Below are 22,552 nucleotides of genomic sequence, written 5' to 3'. Positions count from 1 at the left end.
TATTGGTAGGTATGGACTTACTGCCATTTTGTTACTTGTTTTCTGGCTGTTTTTTTTTTAAGCTCTTCCCTGTTCCTTTCTTCTTCACTTTCTTTCTTCCTTAATAATTTGGTGACTTTATTGAGTTGTATGTTTAAATTTTTTCTTTGTCTCCCAAAGGTTTTTATTCTGTGGTTACTGTGAGGCTTACATATTTGTAATGGTCTATTTTATGTTTGTACTGAAGTTATTATAAGCTTATCTAAAGCTCTACATTTTTTAAAGTTTACTTATGTATTTTAAGAGAGAGAGACAGAGAGTGCACATGTGTGTGCAAAAATGAGGAAAGGGCAGAGAGGGAGAGAGAGAATCCCAATCAGGCCCCATGCTATTGGCACAGAGCCCAATGTGGGGCTCATCTCATAAACTGTGAGATCATGACCTGAGCCAAACAAAAGAGTCAGATGCTTAATCACCTGAGCTACCGAGGCACCCCTAAAACTCTACATTTTTTACTCCAATCCCACTTTTTATGTTTTTGATGTCATATTTTACATAGCGTGTTTTCCTTAACTAATTATTGTACTTATTACTTTGTCTTTTACCCTTCATACTAGCTTTGTAAGTGATTAATGCACTACTTTTTCTTTATATTTACCTTTACTAGGGGGATCTATACTTTTCTTGTTCCTAACTAGAGCTCTTTCTTTTCAACTTAAATCCCTTTAGCATTTTTTTTTTTTTTTTTTGAAAAGCCAGTTTAATGATGATGAACACTTTTGGTTTTTCCTTGTCTGGAAAACTTTATTGTTTTCTCAATTCTGAATGGTAACTTTGTTGGGTAGGGTGTTCTTGGTTGTCAGGTTTTTGTATTTGTTTCTTCCTTTTAGCACTTTTATACATCATGCCACTCCCTCTGGTTTGTCGTTTCTGCTGAAAAATTGATAATTTTATGGGGGGATTCTCTGTACATAACAAGTTACTTTTCTCTTGTTGCTTTTAAGATTCTCTCCTTGCCTTTAACTTTTTAAATTTTAATTATAATGTGTTTGGGTGAGGTATTCTTGAGTTCATCTTATTAGAAATTTTCTGAATCAAAATTAGGTTTCCTTCCCCAAGTTAGTAAAGTTTTCAGGCATCATTTCTTCAAATAGGCTTTCTTCTCCTTTCTCTTTCTGTCTTTTCCTTCTGGGACCCTTATAATGTGAATGTTAGTCCACTTCATGTTGTTCCACCAATCTCTTAAACTATCTTCAGTTTTTTAATTATTTTTTTCTTGTTGCTATTCTGATTGGATGTGTCCCACTGCCCTGTTTTTAAGTTACTGATTTCTGTTTTCTGCTTCCTCTAGTCTGCTGTTGAATCCCAATAGTGTATTTTTCACTTCAGTATTGTATTCTCCAGTTCTGTGACTTCTGTTTGGTACCTTCTTATATTTTCTATTTCTTTGTTGAAGTTCTCAATGTGTTCATCTGTTCTTCTCTTGAGTTTGGTATCTCTGTACCAAATAGTATTTTTATACTATCAGTTTGAATTTTCTATTATATAACATCTCCATTTCATTAAAGTTTTTTCTGAAGCTTTATCATATTCCTTTGTTTGGAACACACTCCTCTGTTTCTTCGCTTTGCTTGACTCTCTGTGTTGGTATGTATGCATTAGCTGAAACAACCACCTCTGAGACTCTTGAAGGAGTGGCCTTATGTAGGAGATTCGCCTTATTGCTCAACACTGCCATAGCTCTTGGTTGTGTCTCAGACCTTTGTAATTGTCCAAGCAGCTTATTCTATTTTTATTAGCTCCCAGTGTTTAAGGGTGTGCTACAATCTATGTGTCCCAAAAGGGGTGGGATCTAGATTCAGCACCTAGATTCAGGCTAATTTTAAGTGACATCCTTAGACAGCAGATTTTAGAGTATGCAAATATAGTCCTATGTACTACATGTGTAAGCCTTGTTAGCAACCAGAGCCAGGCAACCTGGAGGTGGCCACTGGGTGGCAATCACAAAACTCAGGACTCCACACAAGTGTATAAGATCCTTTCTGGGAGATATTGGTGCTCTAGAGCACAGCAGAGAGGGAGCATAAAGATGGGACCTGCCAGGAAAAAAAAAAAAGTTGGCGACTGAGTGCTGGAGCAAAACATAGGGAGGGTGTGAAAATGGTGCCAGCCAGTCTTCATCCCCAGAAAATATTCCAACAGTGTCCTACATATGTATGTTAAATGAGATGCCTGCCCCTTAGGCCAACACTTTAATATAAGCAAATGAGACTCTCACTTAAAGTCTGAGCATGCTCTGCTACCTTTCAGCAGGGCCCTGGGGCAGGTGACTCCAAGTGCACAAGCCCTTTAAGAGGCATTTCCCAATTCATTGCAGCCTTGTGGGTCTTACGAACAACAGCTCCGTTGTTTTTCAAAGCTAGATGTCTTGGCAGTTTGTCTCTCAGGTGTGTCTCTCTTAAAAGTTAGTGTATCCAATGTGAGGTTCAAACCCTTTGCTCCTCAGGGAAAAGCTCCAGGCTTGGAATTCTTTCCCAGTTGTGCGTTTGCTAGGCCAGGGATAAGGTTGATAGTGAGATTGTGTCCTGGTCTGTCCTACCCACTTTAATGTGGTTTTTTTTTCTTGTTTGCCCAGCGTGTAGGAGTAATTTAGCCAGTCTTGAGGATTTGTTTAAAAACCTCTTCCATATATATAGACTTAGTGTGTCCATGGAAGGATCTTCCTATGTTGCCATCTTGAACCAGAACTCCTAGAGAAAAACTCCACTTTTTGAACCTGCTGCAGTTGGGTATATCCATAACAGTTTTGATCAAGAATTGTGGTCAGATTTGTTGCTTCAGGGCTGATTACATAATTGCTAGTACAAACCCCTCCAGAATTATCTTTCCATCTACCTTGGAAAACAACAACATGCCAGACCATGTCTGCACTTTGGTCTTAGTTATGGAAAGAGGATGACCCAGAATTGACACTTTGAGGCCCTCTATGATGAGAATTTAGCCTGAATAAGACATAAATCTTTGCTTTAAATAATGGATGTTTGAAGCTCTTTTTTTTTTTTTTTTTTTTTTTTTTTTTTTTTTTTTTTTTGCTTTTTAGGCTAATCTGACTAATGCAGAGTCCATCCCATCAGATCATGTGTTGGAACATCTCCTGGGCAAAAACAATATCTTACTCATATATGTATATCCACAGGATTTAGTATAGACCCTGACATATAGTAGGTATTCAATATTATTTTAATAACTGAATATCTGTTTAATCTTTATCAGCACAACATTAAAATGAGGCACAATACCTACAGTTTTAGGGAAACAGAGTTTATAAACAGCACTGGAAAATTCTGTAATTCACGGCAATCAAGTCAGGGGAACCTGAGTGGCTCAACAGGTTGAGCATCCGATCCTGGCACAGCTCATGATCTCACTGCTTGTGAGTACTAGCCCCAATTCGGACTCTGTGCTGACAGCTCAGAGCCTGGGGCCTGTTTCAGATTCTATGTCTCCCTCTCTTTCCACCCCTCCCCTGCTCATGTGTGCACTTGCTCTCTCTTTCTCTCTCTTTCAAAAATAAAATAAACATTAAAAATTTTTAATAAAAAAATCAAGTCAGAAACCTGATCAAAAGGGGTTATTATATGGATGCCTAAAACAAAGTCACTGAATTACAATTATAAATTTTGTATAGACCTTCTATTATGCAAAAACAACAGTTGTCAATTGAAAGTCCTAGAGAAAAGTTTACTTAAGTGATTTACAATGCATTTCTAGTCTCCAAAAATTCTCACTTGAATATTGGTGCATTGGTTATAATTCTGCATGCCCATGGCTAGTTCAAAAGGTCTTTTCTTCATCAGATACTAAGTACCTTGTTTGGTTTTTTTTTTCCTTGTTTTCATCTTAGTACAAAAGTTCTTCCCGATGGATGTGTATAATGCATGGATCTTGATGAATTGGTATTGTTTCCCTCATGAAAGCTGCAAGTTCCTCACATTATACCCTGTGAAAACTACTACCAGTATTTTATCTGACTTCTAACTATAGAAATGTCTTAACTTTTAGTGGTGGGTCTAGTTCTGTAGCCCTTGAAATGGTATATGGATGATTATACACACAGTGTTGAATATTCACAATATTTCTTCTAAGAATATCCACTATGCAGTCATAACATTTGAAGAACAAATGACAATCATGTCAATATTAGTCAAAACTGAGAAAATATTGTAGAAAATATATTTACATTATAATGGTTACATGGCACCTAGAGTTTTTATACTTCTTGTGAACAATATATTTATTTGGAGAGTGTATAATCTTTGGTATCAGATTGGTGTTTGACCTTTGTCACTTACTAATTATATAACTTTAAGAAAGTTAATTTCTCTGGGCCTCTTTTTCTCATCTGTACTAAGGAATAAGAAAACTTATAATGCCAATGTGGTAATTACTAGAAATATTTTGTTGAGATGATATAGCATAGTACCTGGCAAACGTTGTAACTCATCAAAGACAGGTGTTATTATCAATGTGATTGCTATTTCATATCTTCTATCTATTTTTTAATACTGTTGCAAATAAAATATCCAAATGTATTAGGACAGGAGGGCAGCCTTTTGTTCTAATTAAGATTTTGAATGGATAAGGTCCACCCACATTATGGAGGATAATCAGCTTTACTCAGAATTCACAGATTTACGTGTAAATCACATCTAAGAACACCCTCACAGAAGCATCTAGAATAATGTTTGACCAAATATCTGGGTACTGTGACCCAGATTAACACACAAGATTAACTGTCACAAAAACTAATTTGTCGCCTTTGACTTTCTGAACATATGATTCCTATACTTTACCATCTTGTGAATAAACAAGATTATCTGATGACTAAGCAAAAACTACAATACTTGTTGAACTTCTCTCTAGTGGACATTGAAAGAGACACTCCTAATGGGATCATTCCTCTTATAAAACCTGTTAAGAGGTAGTTGACATCTGCATTTTGAATGGGGATTAGTCTATTTTTATGTTTGGTTTGTAGAGCTCTCATTTTGTACTAGATAAGAAGAGAAAAGAAGGCAAGTGCTCTGGAGAATGTAGTATTTCTATTCCAAATAATTAATGGCAACACTAATACCCTATCCTCATGTTAGCAAAATCTACCTAGTAGCACTCTGGAAGAGCACAGCATACTCGGCAGGCATTCATCATGACACACAGTTGGTGTGCATGTGTGAGGATGTGGCTGAGAGAACCACAGTGAAGAAAAGTGTAAGGATGACATTAGGTTTATAAGGCTTGTGGTACCTTGACGTCACTGCACAGCAACCAGAGCGACCCTCCTGGGGAAAATGGTGAATTAAAAATCACCTGATCCATCCTGACAATGTCTTCATCTTTCTGTAATCTCAGTAACTTCAGAAAGGCTGAACCCTCAGTGAGAGGTTACTGGTACTACCAAAAATAATTCTACCCTAGATTTTTTTAGATCACTGATAGGAACACTTTCCTTCCATGTTATGATACCTGTGGTATCATATAGCAAAGTGATATAGTTTCACTGACTAGGGTCTCCTTAAACCACCACATAAGTGTAATATCAATTTGTCAAGATTAACATTAACAGCCTTTATTCTAAACCTGTTCATAAGGAATCCCCTTACATCTCCTATAAGAAATCCTTATAGTTAAATGTTAAAATGTGGAGGCAGATAGTTCACATCTATGTTACATATGCAAGGGTACTCTCAACAAGTTGATTTCATTTGTGAAATTTAATCTCAAACAGTGGTTGACTGTCTGCCAGACATATGCCTTCAGTAATCTTGCAAATCAGTCATATGTTGTAATTGAAGTTGGAGGTTGAGATTTCTAATCATGATACCTGTTTAAATTTTTCTGTCAGCCAAAGTGTCTACAGAGAATATTCAATTTTATTTCTTTCAAGACAGTATAAAAACATCTCAGTATATGAATCCTAGAAACAGTCTGACCAAATCAACTCTCCCCACAATTATTTCAACAGCTCTTTCCAGAAGAGGTTATTCTGAAGTTGCAAAGTAGAGATTGTATTCAATTATTTCCAAACATCCTTAGAAAATGAATTTACACTACCTAGTATGACCTATTCTGTCTCTCTCACTCCTATTCTTTTCCCAGTCCTGTAAAAGAAAACTAGGAGATATAAGGTAAAGGTAAAATATGTGTGCCACCAGAAGAGAACAAGCAATAAAAGGTGAAGTAGTCAAGAGTAAGCAGAACCCTACAGAATAGTCCTTTATTGACTTTGGGCTAATCCCACCATACATCATGGGAACCCAACATTGCTACTTAATATAAGAGTAAAACCCAATAATACTAAACCACAAGAGCTAAAGGTATATTCAACAGCTAAATAACTCTCATCTTTATTAAGTTCAGTATTAACCGTTACAAGAAATAGAGTTCCTAGCTTAATATAAATGATAAAAATATTTATTTTAATTTGGCAATTTGAGTTTTAGATCTTTTCAGCTGAATGGCTGACTTTGCTTTAAAATATATTAATTGTGGTGCACCTGGGTGGCTCAGTCGGTTGAGCATCCAACTTTGGCTTAGGTCATGATCTCACAGGTCACGGGTTCGACAGCTGACAGCTCAGAGCCTGGAGCCTCCTTTGGATTCTGTGTCTCCCTCTCTCTCTGCTCCTTCCCAGCTCATGTTCTGTCTCTCTCTGTCTCCCAAAAATAAGAAATAAATAAAATATATTGTCTTTAAAGTGTTATTTTTTTAAAAAATTTGTTAATGTTTATTTATATTTTTGAGAAAGAGAGAATGAGCAGGGGAGGGGCAGATAGAGAGGGAGAGACAGAATCCAAAGCAGGCTCCCAGCTGTCAGCACAGAGCCTGAAGTGGCGCTCAAACTCACAAACCACGAGATCATGACCTGAGCTGAAGTCAGATGCTTAACCAACTGAGCCACCCAGGTGCCCCATGTTTTTAAAGTGTTCTATAAGCTCAAAGCATTAATAAATGTGTACACTGTTGTGAGGCTCCAGTATTATTTCATGGCCACAATCTTAAACTATTTTTTATTTAATCAGTTATTACTATTACTCTCCCATATATAAAATCCTTCTTTCCCCCTCTCCTCTCTTCCATATTTTGTAACTGGTAGGAAACTTTAAAATGATTTAAAAATCTAATCTGAGAAGTTTTACTTATGGGTCTATTCAAATTATTTCTTGTTTCAGTTTTGGTAGTTTGTATGTTTCTAGGAATTTGTATATTTCTTCCAGATTTCCCAGTTTGTTGGCATATAATTTTTCATAATATTTTCTTATAATTGTTTGTAGTTCTGTGGTGTTGGTTGTGATATCTCCTCTTTCATTTGTGATTTTATCTATTTGAGTCCTTTCTCTTTTCTTTTTGGTAAGTCTGGCTGGGGGTTATCAGTTTCATTCTTTCAAAGAATCAGCTCTTAGTTTCATTGATCTGTTTCATTCATCTGTTTTTTATTGTTGTTTCTATATCATTCATTTCTGTTCTAATCTTTATTATTTCCCTTCTTCTGCTAGCGTTAGGCTTTATTTGCCATTCCTTTTCTAGCTCCTTCAGGTATAAGGTTAGGCTGTGTTTTTGAGACTTTTCTTGCTTCTTTAGTAGACGTGTATTGCAATATACTTCCCTCTTAAGATGCCTTTTCTCCATCCTAAAGGTTTTGAACTGTTATGTTTTGATTTTCATTTGCTTCCATGTATTTTTAAAATTTCTTCTTTAATTTCCTGGTTAGCCATTCATTCTTTAATAGGATATTTTAATCTCCATGTATTTGTGATCTAAATTTTTTCTTGTGTTGACTTCAAGTTCCATAGTATTGTGTTCTGAAAATATGCACGGTATGATCTCAGTCTTTTTGTGGTTTTGAGGACTGCTTTGTGACCCAGTATGTGATCTACTCTGGATAATGTTCCATGTTAACTCAAAAAGAATGTGTATTCCACTGATTTAGGATGAAATGTTTTGAATATATCTGTTAAGTCCATTCAGTCCAGAGTGCCATTCAAATTGTTTCCTTGTTGATTTTCTGCTTAGATGATCTTTCCATTGCTGTAAGAGTAGGGTTTTAAAGCCCCATACTATTATTTTATTATCAGTGAGTTTCTTTACATTTGTTATTGATTGATTTACATATTTGGGAGTTCAAGTTTGGGGCATAAATATTTACAATTGTTAGATCTTCTTGATGGATAGACCCCTTAATTTTGATAAAATTCCCTTCTTCATCTCTTGTTACAGTCTTTGTTTTAAAATCTAGTTTGTCTAGGGGCGCCTGGGTGGCGCAGTCGGTTAAGCGTCCGACTTCAGCCAGGTCACGATCTCGCAGTCCGTGAGTTCGAGCCCCGCGTCAGGCTCTGGGCTGATGGCTCGGAGCCTGGAGCCTGTTTCCGATTCTGTGTCTCTCTCTCTCTCTGCCCCTCCCCCGTTCATGCTCTGTCTCTCTCTGTCCCAAAAATAAATTAAAAAAAAATAAAAAAAATAAAACGTTGAAAAAAACAAATTTAAAATCTAGTTTGTCTAATATAAGTATGGCTACTCCAGCTTTATTTCTACATCCATTAACATGATAGATGGTTCTCTATCCCCTCACTTTCAATCTGCAGATGTCTTTAGCTCTAAAATGAGTCTCTTGTGGGCAACATACAGATGGGTCTTGTTTTTTTTGTTGTTGTTGTTGTTTTTTTTTGTTTGATACCCTATGTCTTTTGATTGGAGCATTTAGTCCATTTATATTCATAGCAATTATTGTGTTACCTATAAAGTTGGTGTTCCTGGTTATGTTCTCTGTTCCTTTCTAGTCTTAATTGCTTTTGGTCTTTTATTTCCCCTGTCAAAGAGTCCCCTTTAATATTTCTTGCAGAGCTAGTTTAGTGGTCACAAACTCCTTTAGTTTTTGTTTGTCTGGAGAACTCTATCTCTCCTATTCTGAATGACAGCCTTGCTGGATATTCTTGGCTACGCCACTCCATTCAAACCTGCCACATTTCTGTGGACAGATCTGTGAACCTGATCTGTCTTCCCTTGTAGGTTAAGGACTCTTTTTCCCTCTCTACTCTCAGGATCCTTTCCTTGTTTGTGTTTTTGTGAGTTTGACTATGATATGTCTTGGTTATGGCTGTCTTTTGTTGAATTTAGTGGGAGCTCTCTGTGCTTCCTGGATTTCGATATGTTTCCTTCTCCAGATTAGAGAAGTTTTTATTATAATTTGATTAAATCTCCTTTTTTCTTTCCCTTTTTCAGCTTCATTATTTTCCATAATTTTATCTTCTATATCACTCATTTGTTCCTCCACTTTGTCCATCCTCTAGTTCTTTTATCTCTGCAGTAAGGGATTTTCTAATGTCTTCTATGCTTTTCTCAAACCCAGCTAGTATCCTTGTGATTGTTGTTTTAAATTCTGGTTCAGACATCATCTTTGTATCTGTATTGATTAAATCCTTGGCCATGACTTCTTCCTCCATCTTCTCACTTTGTGTGGGTCATCACTGTTTTTCGTATGTGTTAAGAAAGCCTGTTGTATTTGGGCTCCTGAGAGTAATGGCTATAGTAAGAAGAGGTCCAGAAACAAAAATTTTTAAAAAATTAAAAAATAAAAAACAGGAAGCTAAAATCTATTTCCCCTAGAGCTGAAACTTTGCAGCACTCTATAATCAGTAAACTTGATGCATGGAGGGGTCTGTGCTGGTGTTCTGTGGGTAGAGCTTGCTGTGCTGATTCATGCTCTAGTGGAGGGCACGGCGGGGGCGGGGGGGGGGGGTGATGTAAGCAACTCTGGCCTCCACTTGGGGGTGCTGTGTTGCACACTAAAGTTGGTCACTGCTAATGGTGGTGGCGGGAGGGGAGAGAATGGTGTGTCCCTGCCCTCTCATCCTTAGAGCAGGGAGTTCATGCCTGCTACCTCTTACTGCTACTCTCACCTCTCTTCCGTCAGATCCCTGGCTTCAATGAGCTGTCTGCCTGCCCGGCAGCGCAGTACTCCTGTTTTTTTTATCTCAGGTGTGTTGCTGTGTTTCAAAACTCCAAATCTTAGGGACCCACGACCCGCACTTAACTTCTGGGAGAGGGTCTGGTTACACGTTTGTTGTTTCCTGGTTTGTCCCAGAAAAGTGGTCCCACCTCAGTGCAGCAGTTCAGAGTTTATGGTAAAACACAGCACAAAGCCAGCAAAGGTTTGTTTCCCTCAGCCAGTGTCTTTCTTCCTATACTAGGAAACAGGGCAGCAGGTTGACATCACCAGTTCTTTTTGTCCCTGGAGAGGCCATGTCAGCACTCGCAAATGTACTCCAAACAGGGGAACTATTTCTCCCCAGGGGGCTCAGGGGATCCTCAGACCATACTGCCTGCTTCCAGGTCTCTGCCAAGCCCACCAGGCATGACCCTGGTGATGGTGTGGACTTCTAAAACTTCAGACTTTCAGCTCTGCTGCTTATAACTTGTAGTATTCAGCCCCTCTTCTTTTTCCAGTCAGTGGTTTTGGGAAAAAAGTTTTTCTTGTGCAATTTCCCCATGTACTTTTACTCTCTTTACCTCTCTCTTGCTCCTCTCTCTCTGATAAGGGCTCCCTTCCCTTCACAGCACTCGCAATTCTTTTCTTCCCCAAATTAACTCTCCATAACTCCCTTCTTCCACAATGTCCCATTTTTTTCTATCTCTAGTTGTGCAGTTTTACTCTCAGTCCTTGGATCAATTTCTTGGGTATTCAAAATGATTTGATATTTATCTAGGTGTATTTGAGGGATGAGGCAAGTCTAAGGCCCCCTAGTCCTCTGCCATCTTAATCTTCTCATTCTGCTATATTCTTATTTTATATGTTTTATATTCTTATATATTCTTTATATGTTTTATATTTTTATTCTTTATATGTTTTATATTCTTTATATGTTTTATATTTATATATATTCTTTTTATGTTATTTCTTTATATTTATATCCTTTATATTCTTTATATGTTTTATATTCTTATATGTTTTAAATGTTTCTTATATTACATTCTACTTTAAATAGATGTATATTCTACAGTATTTTCAATGGTTTGTCAATGGTACCATACAATGAGGAAGCAAATTTTAAGATTATGAGGGTAAATCATATTCAACTAACAGATTGTGAACTTCTAATATTTCTTGCAAATGTCATGTTCAGAAAGAAATTTAAAGTCCACATAATCTGGTAGTTTCTATATATTTGTTGTATAAATTGATGGCCCTGGCTCCCTGGAACTCTCTCTTTCTGCATTTTCTAAGACTCTATGGTCTCTTCGTTTTCCAGTCACTCTGTCCACATTTCATGTTCCTAAGCAGGGACCTTCTTGTGAATTACCTGCAAAAATGTCTTTGATTCTCTTCTCTCTCAACACATTTCTTCTCTGACAGCCTTCAGAATCATTTCCTCATCATCTAGGGGATAACTGTTCTCTAACTTCTGTCTTCATCTCTAAGGCTGTATATCAAACTGTCCAGTCGATCTCCATCTCATTGTGTCCTTGTCAATTAATATCACCAAATAGGTTAGGCCAAAAATAGGGACCTTTCTGAAATTTTCCTTTCACTATATTCTTATATAAAACTGCCAAACCCTATTGATTCTACTTCTTAGGCTATGACACCCTCAGTGTGTCACTTTCCTATCTTAGTTCAGGCCCATCATCTCTTACTCCTCTCAATTCCTTGCAGGTGACACATTGCCAACAAATAGATTTTCTAAAGTGTAAACCACATCTCTTCTCTTTTCATTAAGGTTCTTCAGTGGTTTATCATCTCTTAGAGATTAACATCCAATCATTTAGCATGGCATTTTAAAAAACTATTATGATAAAAACTCAACCTGCCATGATTCCCCTCACACACACATGAACTGATTTGTATTCCATGAGCAAAGAAAGACATGATCTTCTATACCTCCCTGCCTTTGCATAAGCTGTTTTGTGGTGGTGGTGGGATAGTAAACTAGCCCACTCTAAATTTCTGCACATCCTTTAAGTCACAAATTGATGACTTGCAGAAATGTGGAATTTACTTTTTCCCAAGGCAGCCCATTCAACATCATCTAGAGCTGACACATTAGAGTTATTCCTTGCCCTTAATTGTACTCCTTGTGGTCATGCAGAACAAGTCTAATGTTTTTCTTTTATGTGATAGATCTTCAAATAATTTAAAATATGTTACTCCTAGTGCTTCTGTTCTGTGACGTAACTATCCACAAAATCCTTTAGATAAGCCTTTTTTTTCCCCTAGCCCACTAAAAGTTAGCATCCAGAACTTTATCATGGTCAGACATGGTCTCTGGGGTACACAATAGAGTGAAGCTTGACTCCACTCTTTGTATTATGCACACCTCACATTATTCACAGGTGGATTGCTCAGCAGAGAGCTGGGATTCATGCTCATCCTAGAGAGAACTGGGAATTAGGCCACAGTTTTGTTTTCTTATGCAATCTCTGCACCAGTCATAAAGCATTTGAAATTCTGAGGCTGTGGGAAAATTACCTTTTATTTCTCAGCTGTATCTTCATCCTGTTGGCCAAAGTAAGAAAATGAAATTGGATCTGAAATCACTGATTAAGAGTTTTAGATTCCATGTAAATTGTATGAAGAGTAGAGAAGAGAAAGAAGTATGGGGGATGTATACAGTGAAGATTATCTATGGTTTTTGACAGAGCTGTCACCCACTATTGGAAAAGGAGAAGGCATAGAACCCCCACTAGCTAGGGTGCCTTGGAGAGGAGAACGGAATATTCAAGTCCTTTGAGGTAGTGTTCTTCATTTATTAAGGCACTACATAACCAAAAACGGGCTTGCCTCTCTGAGGGATAGTTACCTCTGAACAAACATCAAGCTCTTCCATATTAAAAATGTATCCCTCACAGAAGTTTAATCCTCAGATAAGAGAGAGGGATGTGGTCCTCACCACTTAATTCACAGGACATAAGCAAGAACCTAAGGATGTACCTCATAGTTGCTAATGAACTTGTACCATGTCCCAACTTGATTCTATTACCATGTGTGAACATTCACAATTAATGTTAAGATTATAATCACAATATTCAGAATAACATCTACAAATAAACGCTTGGCTCAAATACTATAGAAGTATTTAAATCTTAAAGGAACTTCAACGTATTCATATGTTGCCCATTTTTCATTTTAATTATAAAACTATAGGCCTGATTTTGGAAATATAGCCCTGATGATATGTATTTTTAAGTCTTTGCGTTAATTTCCAATAACTCTCTAAAGAAATACCAAGAGAGACACTTCTGGCCCTATTAGATTATTCTTAAGTAAGCAGCTCTTAAATTTAAAACACCAGGTTTAAATGTTACTTTTACCAGTGCTGCTACATGGACACTAGCTTGTTTTCCTACCGACCTTTGGATTCATTATCTAATTGAGGGGGAAAAGTCCTTCAGTATATTAATCCATTTCTGTCTGCATCTCTTTAAAAAAATTATTATAGTAATTATATAGTCCCTTATATACTTTTCCAAATGTCCCTACTATTTGAAATTTTAAATCTTTTGTGATATTAAGGTCACTCAATGTGTGTATTTCTTACTATAGTAAAAACTTTTTACCTACTCTTCTTAATACATATCAAGTTCAAGATGTTCTACTGTATTTATTTCCATTAATTAAAGGACCTAGACTTAGCAGTATTAATGCAAAACATAAGACATGCTCTGCCTACAATCGTCTCCATCTCCCCTACTGGCAACTTCGTCATTCTGCGTGCTCAGGACAAAAATTTCAGTCAGTCGTGATAGGCCTCTGTTACCCTTCCAATCCTAAACTTAAGCCTCGCTCACTGAACTCCAGCCACACAAGCACCACTGCTGTCCCTTGAATGTGATATTCCCACAGCAGGTCCCAGGTCAGGTCCTTTGTACCTGTTCTTCTCTTTACCTGGAAAACCTGTCCTCTAGGTAGCCATGTGCCCCATTCCCTCACCTCCTCCAGGACCTCAGTGAAATATGCAAACCTCCTCCTCTGCACTGTCCATTTTCTTCCATGGCACTTATCACCATCTACCATGCTATCTACTTCCCCTACTTATTGTCTCTCTCTGCATGATAGGTACAATTCTAAAGATGGACCCCCAAGATTACTGTCCCCTAGTTACTGAAATAACTTTGTAAGGGACTTTGTAAGCTCTCTAAAGTTGCTAAACAGCTGACCTTAACATAGGGAGATCATCTGGGTTATCTGTGTGGAGCCAATGTAATTATACCTGGCCCTCAGAAGCAGAAAAGTAAGGCAGAAGACATATGGGGGTCAGAGAGATTCAAGGTATGAGAAGGACTCCATATGCAGTGGCTGGTTTGAAAATGAATGAGTGTGATGAGGAAAGTAGGCATTCTGACTGAGGTGAGAGAGGCTCCCTAATGACAACTACTAGAAGAACAGAAACCTCATTCCTGCTTGTACAAGGAACCAAATACTGTCAACAACCTGAATGAGCCTAGAAGCAGAGTCTCCCTAGAACCTCCAGACAGAAACACAGCCCTGCTGTGAAAAGATGAAACACATCCTGCAATTTCAGCGTGAAACCCAGAGCCGATAAATAACTGAACCATGCTGTGCCGAGTCTTACCAACAGAGAATAAATGAATGTTACGGTAAGTCACTACATTTGCTAAGGGTGCAATAGAAAACTAGTATACCCTATTAGAATATAAGCTTTATGAGGGCACAGATTCCCATCTGGGATTTTTTTTTTCCATGCTGTGTGGCAGAGCCTAGAATAGCACCTCACAACAATAGACAATAAATACTTGTTGAACGAATGAATATACACAGTATATGCATTCTTTCCCATGAAATCTGTATTTTACAAGATGATAACGTTTTTTGACCCCAAAACATTGAATGAAAATATTTAAAACTAAAATGTAAAAGGTGGATTGATTTGAAAACTGTTTAATCAGTAGTCTGTATCTCTGCAAGTTAGTGGCGACTGGTTGCCACTTCCTAAAGCACTGGTTTTCAAAATGCATATCCTAACAGGTCATAAAATCAAGTTATGGGGTTGAGATAGGTAGGAAGAAAATAAAACCAAAAAATTAGAACTTTAACTTCAGTGTGGGATGTATGAGTGTGTGTATTCTGGATCACGCTGTAGGATGTATTTCTTACTATAGAAATGTACCAGCAAAATAATTGGAAAACAACAGCCCTAAAGGTCACTGCACTCTGTGCTGTGGACCAGGATGCAATTTAGGGCCTGACCAGAGGTGAGATGAAGACAAATGAATGGTGAATGTGTCTGTTACAAAAGAGTTGATCAGGAAAGAACTACACTATGCTAAATCTGTGATTAAATTTGCAAGGCAAGAGAGAGCACTATGGTTGAAGTAGTCACACAAATTGCACCATGTTAAAGTGAAGAAATGAACCCTTTTCCTCGTGTGATGTTTTTCTGTTTTGTTTTGCCTTGGGGCTGGAATGGTGCCTCTGGACACTGTTCAGACCCCCCCTAACAAAGAACAGTCAGTGTTCTTGGTATAAAATCCAACAGCATCGGGAAGAGGAAGACTTGAGGCTTTCATCAGCAAAGCATCTAAGATGCTGTTTCTTTCTTCCCTTACAGGGAAGGATTAAAAACCTAATACCTATCTATCTTCTGAGATTAGCCAGTTATTAGTGTCATATAAATTTAGCAGGAAGTTAGAAATTTCCTTGGCACGTGGAACCAAAAAATAAATACTGATTAGAGAAACTGGAAATTGAATCTAACTCAATATTCTCATTTATTTTGCAGATGACGAAGCTGACCCAAAGGCTTACACTATCCCCATTATTATAACAATATTACTCTTATATTTATCCATGATTCCAGTGCTGTCTGTGGACTGCATATGGATAACAAATATAAGGATTGCAACTGTATGCTCTTCATTCCCCTTCTCAAGGGCATACTTCTGGCTGATAGGGCTCACACCATGTATCTTTGTACCCTCATTAATGCCTATTGTGGTTGGGGAACTAAGATAATACCTGCAGTCCACTTAGCAGAGTGCCTAGTACACTATAAAAGCTAAGTAAATACCAGCATATATGCTTTTGTGGCTTTGACTGTAATAAGAGCGTTATTACTATAGAATGTTTATGCATGGGGAATTCTTAACAGCTGTTGATTTTCATTGCATTATACGACAAAAAAAAAATCATGCTTTATCCACTTATATTCAGAGACATTAGAAAACTAGAGTTTTTATCTCCGTAATGCACTTTAAGTAAATTAGTAAAGATGAAAGAATTCCAATTAAAAATCACCCAGAAAATTTCTTATGTGAAAAATAAATAGAACTAGGATTTGTGATTCATAAAGATAATGTTTCTAATGAAAATATAAAATCTTGCGTATTATGAAGTTCATCTTTCTTTAGGTAAGAATCAGACTTAATGCTACATGACCATTGGCATTTAGAGTTTCGAGCCCATACCCAAGGCCATGGGCTCAGCAAAATGTGAGTTCCTTTAGGAGAAGTTCCACAAAGAAAGAATATCAAAACATTAAAATAAGTGAATCATAGTCTGTTTTTTTTCTGAGGATCCAACAATGTTATCAAAGATTTTTTTTTCCCTCAAATCTTACAGCTCTATAGCACCTTTCCCCCCTGCTACTTTTGTATGATAGAATTAGCGTATAATTATGTGCTCTTTCACACTGGAAAGACTATTCTTTTATTAATGACTCTTTGAAAAAGTTCTTTATTATTTATCTTTGAAAGTGAGTTTGAAATCAAAAGGCTCTCATGACTTTTCCTTTCCTTCTTTTGAGCTTAGGAGTTCTTAAAAGTAATACAATAGGTGGTTATGGATGTCACAGGCAGTCCTAAGTTTCCATTTTTAAGATGAGAAATCAGGTTCAGGAAACAAATGTTGCATCCTCTTTTCCCTCCACATTAAATGTTTGAGGTGTCGAAGAACATGTATGCAAAATATTGATGTTCCAAAAAGGCTATTTGCCTTTTCTCTCCCTTGTCAGGACAAATAGAAAATGGGTCAGAACAATAAGAAGGGGGATATAATTCACATTTTATAGTAGGCAAATTCCAAATTAGTCTTAAATGAGGGATTCACCCAGCCCATAATCTATAGTCAATTCTGGAAGGTACCACTGTATCTCTGCGGAGGCTAAGCAAGCCTCATTGCTGTTTTTGGCTGACTGCTTTTTTTCTAACATTAGGCTTACCAGAGTACTCCAGATTGAATATGGGCAATTAAAAGGGAGGGTGTACATTATTGCAAATTTTAATCATTTCTCGAGCCATTTTGCTTGCAGTGATAATCCCACATGACCAACATATCTTGCATAAGAAACTCAAATGACTCTTGGCTGCAAGCAGCTCTTCAGTTACTTTGTAACCTATTCCTGCTTAATTTCTTGGACTTTCCCCACTTGTGGCCAGGACCTGCCAAATCAGGGCTTCAGTGGCTGCTTGGCTCCCCACAGCCATGGCTAACTTATCTAAGACTGGCACATGAACAATAATGCCAATGACTCAAGTGATGATCAGAATCTTCTCAATTACACTGCTGCCATTTATGTATGGCAGAAACTCTCTCTGTCCAACACTTCCACTGTGTGCAAAGTAATACTGTGCCAGAACTATTTAAAAAATGTGTACCTCCTATGTTTTTGGTACTATTTCAGTGGAGAGAGAATAATAATAACCTGATGACCTTGGAAACTTTGTTTTTGAGGCCTCAGGGAAATTTACCCAAATTTTTTTGTGAGCCAAAAAACATTCCAAATTGCACATCTTTTTGCCTAGCCATTTGGAATGCCATGATATCCCTTTAGTTGGAAATGTCTACATAGCTGCATTCTCACCAGCCATCTTTTGCTTTTGAAGAAAAAAATAATAATTTACTTTGTACTCAAGAAATTCCATCTTTCAAGCTCACTGGTCTTATATATGATGATTTTTCCTTTTTAAATGAGAATAGTTGCCTGAGTCCTCCCTCAAATATCTTCAGTGAGGTCCTCCTTTAACAGATCTTCAGGGCAAAAGAGACAAAATATAAACAGAAAGTACAAGCCACTATATGTGGCATCACACCTTATAACTAAAACAAAATGGAGGATCTAGATATGGTCTTCCTCACTCACAAGTTCTTAGCCTGTCATCCAACTTGTTTAATTACATTATGAAAGCCAGTTAAACCTGAAGAATTTCAGAGACTCAATTTTACCTTTGGACCGCTGAGACTAGAGCCCAGCAGGGAGTGAAGCAACCACTTGTAAAACAATTTACTATGAGAATTTCCATCCCATGGTCTTGACCTTTTCATTTCAATGATCCAGAAAGTTAAAGGTCTACCTGATATGAATAGAACGATAGGAAACTTTCCTCACTATTACTTAGTTAAACTTAAGTTACATTATCCAGTTTCAACTACGGTTTAAGAGATTAGATTCTGGAATGAGCCTGCTTGGTTTGAACTCTGGCTTCCCTGTTAATTAGCTGGCTGACCTTGGGAAGTCACTGAAGATTCTGAAACTTTGGTTTACTCATCTGTAAAAAGGAGATAATAATAGTCTGTTAAGAGGATTAAATGAGCTCAGTCACATGCGGTACTTTGTTCGGTTTATGGCATATGTTTTAAGTATCCAATAAATGTTAGCTTCCCCATGTCCACCGAAGTAATAAAAAGCTAAGTTTAGTTGTAGAGTGCTATTTTTTTTTTTAATTTGCTTCAGAATCTCAAATCTTCAGTGAATTTCCATGAGTGCTATTTTGATCTAAGAATTAATAGTGTTAGGAAGGAAATATTTCCATGCTATAAATAACTTATAAGGAAATTTTATATTGCCAGGATGTTTTTTAACAAATCAATATAGTTGATATCATGTGCTAACTGACTGAATAATACAATTATTCTAACTAACTGATCATACAGTCTATGGGTTTTGTAAAAGTGTGTCAGCATTTAGCCAACAGATACAGTCATGAATAATTTGACAAAGTATAAAGTTATTATTTTTGCTGTTGGAAACTTAGTTTTGTGTATGTGTGAACAGTCAATGCACTAAACATGTTATTCAACAGACTGAATTATATATCTCATGGGATTTTAAAAATAATCCTCTTGAATAGGTCCAGACAAGGTTTTTAAAAAAACTGCTATTATTAAACACTATGGTAAATTAACCAGTCTCTGGTTTTATGTTACTTTTTATAAAGTATCACCTTATATCATTATTCTGTTCTTGTCTCCAATTATCCAATTCTAATCAATAGTCTGCTTTCCCCTCAAAGCAAAAAGCAAAACAAGACAGAACTTTCATTTGCTGATTCTACAAAGAATTTAAATTCTGCCAGTCCAGAATATCCATGGAGCTAATTAGGAAATTAGAGAATAAATCTAACCATTGTTCACTTCTCTACCATGTCCCAGAAGTCAATCATTGCAAAATGAAATACATCATTGTCTGAAGAGTATTCCTTTCATATTGACCCTGAGATTTAGAAACTACTCTAGGTAACTCATTACAATGATTACAGAGTTAACCATTAGAAAACTATTTACTGACCCAGAAATCAGGGAGATCAAAATAATTACTTTCATGAAAACGAAAGAATCTTCACTGGGAAATTGAAATAAGGTTTGTTTTGGTTTTGGTTTTTTGGGTTTTTTTTTCCCAGAATTTATTCAAATTACTGTCCATTAGAATTAAGGATTGGGGTTACCTTCCCAGCATTTAACATGCATCCTCAGGGGATTTCATATTATTGTAAGTATCTCATGAAGGAACAAATAACATTAATTTATTAAATAACATGACAGTTTATGGAAATCTATAGAAGATGTTATTCTGAGTGAAATAAAAATGTGCTATGAGAAAAATGAATTAGGAAGAAAATGGAGGGGGTGGGCGGAAATGTAGTATGGAAAAGTCTTCGTTCTACAACCATCACTTAATCATGTTACTACACTTTCCCATGCTCTATAAATTCAGAGACCTTTTGCTTTCCCAAGCTGGCTGTCCACTTACCCTAGTTGTTTTCACTTTATTCCCAGAGGAACAGCTCCATCCTTTCCGATCCGGAAGAACTTTACATTCCTCTCCCTCAAGACATGGCTGCATATGGCACCACCATTTCTGTTCCACTATTGAAGCTACAGGAGATAGAAAAATCAGTTCAGTGTTTTCTATTTGGACTAGTTAATTCTCTGAATGTACATTTAAAGAGGAAAAAAGGGCACCAATTTTCCCCATCATTGGGTAGATTGGGTTTTGAAGCATGCTTCTCTTTTTGTCCAAAGGGGCTGAATCTTTCTAGATTTTCTGACTAAAAGAATTTTTATTTTCTATTTTAGTTTATTGTGGTGAGAACGCTTAACATGAGCTCTACTCTCTTAACAAATAGTATTGTTAATTATAGGCACATTGTTGAAGGATTTTTTCATGTGAACATATAGGCTTCATTGGAAAGAGACTTCTGTAGGCATATGTGTGCAATTATTTACCTAAACATATAAAAAAATAAACCTATTACCAGTTCATAGTATTTTAGAATCAGTGTAATATTTCCCACAAGTAGGCTAAAATTAGGAGGCTATTAGAATTAATGTAATTGGGGAGGGGGATTTTTTTTCTTGTATTTTTTTTAAATTTTATTTTTTTATTTTTTAAAATTTACATCCAAATTAGTTAGCATATAGTGAAACAATGATTTCAGGAGTAGATTCCTTAATGCCCCTTACCCATTTAGCCCATCCCCCCCTCCCACAACCCCTCCAGCAACCCTCAGAATTAATGTAATTTTTTTAATGTGGGCACTAACCATCATCACAAGGAATGAACCATGCTAATATGAGTACTTAATTATCTATGATAATATCAATTAAATAGACCCATACAAAGATTTATCTCCTATTGCAATTAGGTGAACCCTCCAATAAAGAAATTAATATTTTGATGGATCTCCATAAAAATCAATATTTCATGTGAATTTAATCTACAACTACAACTTTGCTCATTTGTATGGTGCTTATTTTTTCATTCTTAAGAACCATCCATGGGTTCTTAGGCAACCATACTGTTTAATCCATTATTTTCATCCTTCCTTTCCCAATTAATTTACATACACAAGCCCTTCACTGGCAAATCAGTATTTCATGGTATCAAAGTAAGAAACACATGGACTTGTCGGAACCTCATTATAATGCCTTATTACAAAACGGAGTAAGGTCTTCGACCTCCTTCCAAAGGATTTCAGATTTCAGAATACCCCCCCAAATAATCTCTGCACAGCCACATGATTTATGGTATGGTCCCTCAGGATTGACCACAGTCAACAGCATTGTAGTGGGGTTCCAATTCTAATGAGTCACCAGCTATACAACCACAAGGAGCGATGGAAGAAGTCTCACCATCCACACAAGATGGAGCTGCTCGCGTGGTGCCTGCCACCTGTCCGGGGAAGCAGGAACACTTGACCGTCTGTGATCGCTCTTCTATCTTGTTCTTATTACAGCATCTGTGGAGTGCCACCACCTCACAAGTGCCCGTTTTAACATGGTGAGCTGCACAAACAAAAACAAGAGATAAGGCAACGCTGAGAAAGCTTTGGATACTCCTGCCCCTTTTTAATTAGAAGTGCATTAAATATTGCTCTATAAGGGACCCACCATGCATGAAACTAGAAATACAATGATGCTGACTCCATAATGCAGATTTGATTTCTTTTCTAAATGTGGTAGGACCATTTCTGTCAGTAAATGCTTGGTGAAGCAGGAACAATTAGTGACCAGATTAGGATGAGCTGTTAGAACAGTCTGAAATACAGAGACAATATGTGGTGCCATCAAAAACATACTTATCTGCATATGACTTTCTGTCCAACAAAGAAGAGTAAAGCCATAGACAAGGTATCCTGCAGTGGGGCTAAGAGCAGACCTGGTCTCAAAGTGGGGGAGGAGGGATTAAGGTTATGTTGTTCTTCTAGGGATGAGTGCAAAGGCCAGAAATGGAACCTCTTTTCAGGAAGCAAGTACAGGGTGGAACCCATCTTCTAGGTATTCTTCTGCCCAGTTTCCCTGGGCATGAATTAATTGGGAATTCTTCAAGTTGCTGCCATTTTCCTGAAAGTCCCAGCCAGTTTCAGACCTGAAAATCATTTCTTTCAGTTCCTCCTGGGGGAACAACTGCCACCAATAGCAACAACTGTCGCCAGAATGTGGATGGATTTATATCTAGCCTGGAAGCCCCATCCAACCAGCTTTAAGTGTCCCCGACCCATTGCGTTAACCTGGCAGTAAGGCTACTGAATAGTTTGGGTGCTTGAGAATTTTGGACCTCACTTATCACGTTACGTTAGGGTTCTAGTTTGCCCTCACTTTTTTGCAGCATTTCATCTTCAAAGTATTAACCCTACTGTGAAATGATAAAGAAGTTTCATCTTCTAAAAATAACAAATTTAAAATCAAACATCTGTTGAAACACTATGCTTTCAGAAATTTAAAAAATGTGATTGATATAAAAAGCACATCTGAAGTTGTTTAATGTTATAAACATATCGAGGCCCA

General features: G+C 37.1%; 1 protein-coding gene across 4 annotated transcripts in view; it reads right to left on the bottom strand.

Moving 5' to 3' along the window:
- Positions 1-22,552, bottom strand: part of TAFA2 (TAFA chemokine like family member 2) — a 480,159-nt gene that overhangs the window by 24,924 nt on the left and 432,683 nt on the right. For all 4 annotated transcript variants that reach the window (XR_002081513.2, XM_053895994.1, XM_019454963.2 and 1 more), the window contains 2 exons: positions 21,398-21,550; positions 20,016-20,140 (listed from right to left, as the gene is read on the bottom strand). Coding sequence is in view for 3 of the 4 variants with exons in the window: in XM_053895994.1 (XP_053751969.1) it covers positions 20,016-20,140; positions 21,398-21,550 (278 nt within the window). In the remaining variant the exon portion in view is untranslated. The remainder of the gene's footprint in view (positions 1-20,015; positions 20,141-21,397; positions 21,551-22,552) is intronic.

This window comes from Panthera pardus, unplaced genomic scaffold (assembly GCF_024362965.1).
Source record: "Panthera pardus isolate Hobbes unplaced genomic scaffold, ASM2436296v1 HiC_scaffold_6, whole genome shotgun sequence".
Classification (NCBI taxonomy): domain Eukaryota; kingdom Metazoa; phylum Chordata; class Mammalia; order Carnivora; family Felidae; genus Panthera; species Panthera pardus.
The sequence above is the reverse complement of the archived record's forward strand: the minus strand, read 5'-3'. Positions and strand labels throughout refer to the sequence as shown.